Source organism: Chrysochloris asiatica, unplaced genomic scaffold (assembly GCF_000296735.1).
Source record: "Chrysochloris asiatica unplaced genomic scaffold, ChrAsi1.0 scaffold00066, whole genome shotgun sequence".
In the NCBI taxonomy this organism is placed as follows: Eukaryota; Metazoa; Chordata; class Mammalia; order Afrosoricida; family Chrysochloridae; genus Chrysochloris; species Chrysochloris asiatica.
Window position 1 is genome coordinate 16,824,917 of NW_006408584.1, and position 6,705 is coordinate 16,831,621.

Here is a 6,705-nt window from a genome sequence, read left to right on the forward strand (position 1 = left end):
CCCTGACTGAGATGGTTTAGCACAGTGGCAGCAACAATGGGTTCAAGCGTAGCAGTAATTGTGGGGATGGTGCAGGACCGGGTGGTGTTTAGTTCTGGTGTGCATATGATCACTATATGTGGGAACTGATTTGATGGCACTTATTAACAACGATCCAACAATGTTTCCATTCCAAACCAGTCATTAACAATTAGTCCTTCAGTATGGCATAGTTCTTCAGTATGGCATTAGATCTTCATATGGGTGAAGATCACCAGGTACCAACAATTCAGGACTGCTGTTTTTGTCTATCTGATCTGATCAGATTTCCCAAATGTTTGGCTCGCCTTCACCCTTCTTGAACCTGATAAAATTTAACTGAGAGAAACTTGTTTCCTTGCTCTGAGTCTCCTGAAGGTATCCGCATGATGTTAGATTTCCCCAACTCACATCATCCATGTATTCATTCCTATACCTCCAACTATCACTTATCCTTTCTTCCATTTGTCATTTATTTTTCACTCCAGCTTTTCCACCTTGAGAAGAGACTTCAGATTCAACTGCTGTGCCAGTCCAGATTGCTGGTATCAATAGCAGTCTAGCAAGTACTTCCCCCTCAGTCTATTCACATTCTTGTTGGATAGGGAGTACAAGAGTAGTGGGCTCTCTCTCCCAAAGGCAATATGGTACCATTCACTGTCAAATCCAATTTTGTCAGATGGGGGGTGGGGGGCGGGGAAGGTACAATCATTCCATCAGGTCCTTGGGAATTGTGGCATACAGATTCAAAAGGTATAATTCATCTCTTGCTGAAGGATCACCTCGGCTTGTGGCACTCGCAGCTGCATCCCTGGTCCTGGGATTGTAACATATGGCATTTGAAAAGCAATTTCAGGTAATGTGGGGAAGAACTCTGCAGTGGCATCAATATTCTCCCTCCACCTCTCCCCCACCCCCCTGAAAGGTAGGACTCTATCTAATGATGATCCTTCCTTTGCCCTTCTCATGTTGCGTGTGAGCACATACTTCATGCCTTTATCTCCACCCACTTCCCGTTTTAGGTAACAAACGTTTCAATTGCCCATTCCAGTTTTCTATTAACCCATTACTCTGAGGGTGGTATGCAATGGTGTATTCATTTAATATGATGCTTCTTGGCCCACTGTCATCCCATATGGGTTGTAAAGTATGTTATATTTGGTCTAATAAAGCTTGGTGGCCCAAATTGGTACAGTATCTTTTCTTCTAGCCCTTAATGGTGTTTTGCATCTGTTACAGGAAATGCAAAGTTCAGCTCAGAGTAAGTACCTATTCATTTTAGGGCCCGTTTGTAGCTACTTGGTGCCACTGATGTGGTCAGTCCTAAATAATCCACTTACCAGCTATGTGTAGGGTTTTCTACCTGATGAATCTGCCCCACTGTGAATCTTTGTGGTAACAGAAATCCTCATTTTTCTCCTGTGGAGAGACTTGTAGGCACAAACTGCCAACTTTGTGGTTCACAGTCCAGTGTCTATCCTGAAGATCTACCAAGGGGTAGGCCATTTAGAAATTGGCTATCTAATACGGGATGAGATTAAAGGCATGAACTGGCTGCCTTACAAACTTTCACAGGTTACTTTTGTCTCAGAATTAGGGGAAAAAGGGATTGTGCCCACTGAATAATTGTCTTTTTTTCCAGATGAGTCTATGGAAGAGAAGGTGGGGTAAGATGTGGATAGAATTTTATGACTCAGTTGTAATTGTTAACAGGATTGTGACTGTACAATCTATAATTGTAGAAGATGTAACTGGAGATGGTGGGTAGTTAGTTAATCCTTCACATGTGACAGACAATGACTATATAAGCCAAAGTGTGGCCTGTTGTATTGTGAATTTACTTGATACAACTTTTGTATCCTAAGTCTTCTTAACTCCCACCAAATGATTGGTGGCTGCTATTGTCTGTAAGTGCCTCTGAGTCGGTTCTGACTCAAAGAAACCCTATAGATTTGTTAATAAACCCTGTAAGTGCGAGTATTGGCTCTGAGTTCTGTGTGACTTATTGCAATGGATTATTGAACCCAAGAAAGAAGGAGGATGCTATGGGAGTGATGGTAGGTGTCCAATAGGGTAAAGAATGTTGACTTCTGCCTCGGAGGAATTGGCCTTGGGCTGATTTAGTTTCTCCTCCCTTGTGAAGTCAGACATGACCTTTCTGTCATTTTTTTGCAAATGGTGTTGCATTCATCCTTAAAAGGAACATTTCAAGTTCTATCTTTAAGTACAACATTGTTAGGGTAATATCCACATGCCTACAAGGAAGACCAGTCAATATCATTGTCATTCAGATTGAAAAGACACGCTATCAAGATGCCTTGATAATTACTGGTGATTGGAGTAAGAAAATTAGAAACACAGAAGAAATCAGCAATTAGAAGATAGAAATAATGCCGAAGATCACGACCAAATTTTTCAAAGTCAACGATAACAGCAATGTTGTTGTTGCTGTTATTAAGTGCTGTTGAAGCAGTTCCGACTCAATAGTGACCCTGTTCAGGGTTTCTAAGGAGCAGTTGGTGAGTTTGAACTACTGGCTTTGCAGTTCAAACCGACCTTGTGGTCCAGTGCTTATCCTACAGCGCCACACTAGCACTCCAACAATAGCACTAGCTGTGATTTACTGAAGACTTTCTGTAACTTCAGAAAAATAACATGCATAATTTCTTTCAAACTGCCCATTGACCTTGTTAAGTGGCAGGGATACTCCTATTGTCATTTTGGTGCTGGTGGTGGTGGTTATGCGCTGTGGAGTCCAGCACAGTGTTTCTAAGGCTGTAAATCTTTACAGGAGCAGAAAGTCTCATGTTTTTCCCACGGAATATGTGGTAGTTTCGAACTGCCGACCTTGAGGTTAGCAGCCCGAGAAAATAAAGTCACAATGAGAAACTGATAGAGGGGGAAGCACACCCAGAACTGTTTTTTTCCCATGCCTATGGCATTTTCTATGCACCACATTGCTTTTTACACAACCAAAGTATGTCAGAGTCAGAATTAATACCTTTGAATCTTGACTTAAATTGTGGTTCCACTCTTCCATGTAGCTGCCCTTCCAGAATGAGGCACTGACAATCATGCAAGTCAATAGGGGCAATTTGCTCAACACTAAACTCAAGTATAGGCAGGTTTAACACAATACTTTGTGATATCATACTACCCTTGTAACTGAGAACATGCTGTTAAATGCTGTCAAGTCAGTTCCCACTCACAATGACCCTGTGTAGCATTTCCAAGGAGCAGCTAGTGAGTCTGAAGCACTGACCTTGCAGTTCAAATGATCTTATGGTCCAGTGCTTATCCTACAGTGCTACACCAGGACTCCAAGAGTCTCAAAACTCATTTACAGCTGAGAGTATAAATACCTGGAAACATGCTAGGGAGGGCTATAAAGAGATCATGTCCGGAATCTTGTTAGTGTTCCTAAGGACCAGAAACCCTGGTACATACACATCATCTATATTAACCCTGGCTATCATTGCTTTCAGCCAGAAAGTGCAGATCCAAGCAAGCTCAGCCAGCAGCAGAGCTGTTTCACATAGGGCCCAGTTATGTACTGTGCTAAACTGTTTCCTTGGCAGAAGCTCTGCTATCTTTTTGCCTTAACTTCTGACCTCTCTCTTCCCATTTCTTGCAAGCTTGGAAAGCTTGTACAAGTCTTTATGGAAAAAAGAAAAAACGTTCCAAATTAGAAAGTGGAGGATGGCATGTGACTGAGGTCAAGGGTATGGTCAAGCCCTAGGAAATCATATTTACAAACATGGCAAACAACAAACCTTGACAAACCACTTTATAGGAATAGATATTTCAGTTTTAAAGGGCGAAGATAAAGGCCAAGAGATATTTGACAAATTAAATAGTTAAGACTTTGTTACCGTAATAGACTGAGAATATATTAAGAAAAAGCTTCTAGATTATGTCTTAAGAGTTTTAATGTAACATTAACATCTTTGGAAGTGATAAGATAATGACCTTACAGTTTTCTTGGTATCACTGTCAAAAACAACATGCTCTAAGCTCATCAGAACCACAGTATATGTTTGCTAACAATGGGTCATTAGAGGCCACACTAATGTAGGGATATAAAGAATATAATCAATAAAGGAAAATTGATTAAATTCTTTATAGACCCCCTTACAATGGACTGTTCAACTGAGTATTAAGTATGATTCTATGTTTAACTTTAATTTCTTAGGTAGACTATTTCACCACCTTCTTCCTTCTTTCTCTTCTGTGTCTAGTACATTAACTTTTCACTGTACTCCTCTATTCCCATTTCCTCAATCTCTGGTATCAAAATTTATTTTTCAGTTTACAGTAGATTTTGTTTTTTACTTTTTTTCAAGGTCAAGTGCTACCTACTGTATCTCTGTTTGGGTCCTACATACCATATTAGGAAAAGAGGAATAGGAAAACTTTGAATTCTACCATCTCGAGAGACTTTTCCTCAATGTCTTGCTTGGAGAAAAGTTTTCAGTGAATTCAGTAATTGTTTTAACTTCAGCAACACATTAAAACTACATATATGTATATAAAGTTAAGGAGCTCTGACAGCACAGTGGATTAAGAGTTGGACTGCTAACCGCAAGGTCAACACTAGTTTGACTCTTTCAGCCTTTCTTCAGGAGAAAGATGAGGTTTTGTGCTCCCATAAAGATGTACAGTCTCGGAAACTCGACACAGGGTCGCTATGAGTCAGAATGGACCCCAAAGCTCATAACCACAGCCATTATTTGTAAAGTCAGAAAACACAAGTTTTACAAAAGAACAGAAAAAAATGAACAGGCAAATTTCTTAACAGCAAATTAAAAAGATAAAAATCATAGATCATGAAACAAATAACATACAAACTTTTATTCAAAGATAGTTCAAGAAAGACATGTTTTGGTCAATTTTAAAGTGAGATTAATTGAACATCTCAGAAAAATGGTATCTGATCAGTGCACATGGCTACCCACAGAAAATTCTCTTTTTTGTTAATAGCAGCTAAATTTATACACACAGAAAAAATTCTTAAAACCATGCAAATTCAATTGAGCTCCATACATTCATTATATTCATCAAAAACCTGCAGTAATGTTCATGCCAATGTGTCACTTCAAGAAAAAATAAAAAATACACACCAAAACATGAACAAGATAAAACTAGAGAAATTAATAAATAAGCATAATTTATGTGTTTTTTTTAAAAAAAAGTTTGGCATCACACATATTCAAGTGTGTTACACCATGTTCATTCCTCAGAAGTGGCATTTTAAAGTGTTAAGCGTTGTTAAATATCAAAAAATACAACTCTGTTTTACAATGTAGTACTGGCATAATTCAAAGTACTGTGCCAATTATAAATAGTATAATCAAGTTTCAAACATCTTGTCAAACATACTTAAAGGAAAGCATATAGACACACATTTATATGCACACAACTTATAATTTTCATGTAATCAAATGTGTTTTATAAAAGCAAACAGCTTCACCCCTCAACTAGTTTGTACACTTACATAGATTTTAATGCCTGTTCCAAGATTTTCAGTTCTTGGGTATACATATTTTCAGGAGAAGAAATAAAGATAAGATTTATTTTTACAAGAACATACATAACTTTATCCTCCTTCATAAAATAATTCATAGTCATTCATGGCTGATAAGAACCAATCTTTATGAAAGCAACTGTTGTTTAAAGACTGCAGAATTAAGTACTGTAGTCCAGGTTTTTTATTAAAATCAGTCAGCTGCTGCTCGTTGCAGAAAAAACCTACACAATGCTTCTACCAAAAATAATCTTCAGTATATGAGGCCTATAAAGGCAGATGATCTTATCTTCTGCTGAGACTTAAAGTGCAGCTACAAGTGGAGAAGTGCGAGGTTCTCAGTCACTTCAGAAATACTTGCTGAAGACTCTGTCCCATGTATGAATATGTTGAAAATGTCCTCCAGGTTCATAATGGTTTATCAATAACTGTGACTCCTGAGGGGGAAAATGAATAAAGCAGAATTCACGGGCAGTATTTATTTTAAGAAAACATTGAGCTGTTTATTTTATTACTAAACCAATAGGAACCGAACAAAATCATGGTTCACAATGTCCTTCTTAAATTGTGGTAATTGTTGCTGTGTGCCATTGAGTAGGTTTAGACTCATATCCATCCTGTAATTTCTGAGGAGTTGCTGGTGGGTCTCAGTCCAGTGTTTATCCTTCAGCACCACACCAGGATTCCTAATCTTGGTATAGTACTATCATTTAAATTACAGAAAAACCAGCTTAATTATAAACCAGGATAAGCATTATTTAATCCAGAGCTAGTCTTTGCCCTGGTAGTTACAAGTTAGGGAAAATAATTTTACTCTGTAAATATCAAAATTCACCTAACAAAGAAGTATAATGTAACTTTTTGGGGTTAAACAATATATTCAGTATTTTGATTGGGATGATGATTTTGGAGATGAGACATATGTCAAAATTAACCAGATTACATACTCTAAATAAATGTTGTATATTATATGTTAATTATACCTTAATTATACTGCCTGAAATATCCACGTGATACCAAACCATACAGTATTCTGAAGAAAAAGTTACACAGGGGAACAAGTTTAAAAAGTTAAATAGAATGAATTTGCTCTGTAGCCTTCTTGCCCTATCCAGGAGTCTACCTTCAAGACTACTTATTCATCCTGGTTCAGAGGGTACAGG

At 38.0% G+C, this 6,705-nt stretch overlaps 1 protein-coding gene across 1 annotated transcript in view; it reads right to left on the reverse strand.

Moving 5' to 3' along the window:
* Positions 1-4,854: 4,854 nt before the first annotated feature.
* Positions 4,855-6,705, reverse strand: part of KLHL2 (kelch-like family member 2) — a 174,619-nt gene continuing 172,768 nt past the window's right edge. Inside the window, exon 15 of the mRNA XM_006864541.1 lies at positions 4,855-5,979. Within this exon, the coding sequence (XP_006864603.1) occupies positions 5,951-5,979 (29 nt within the window). The 3' untranslated portion in view covers positions 4,855-5,950. The remainder of the gene's footprint in view (positions 5,980-6,705) is intronic.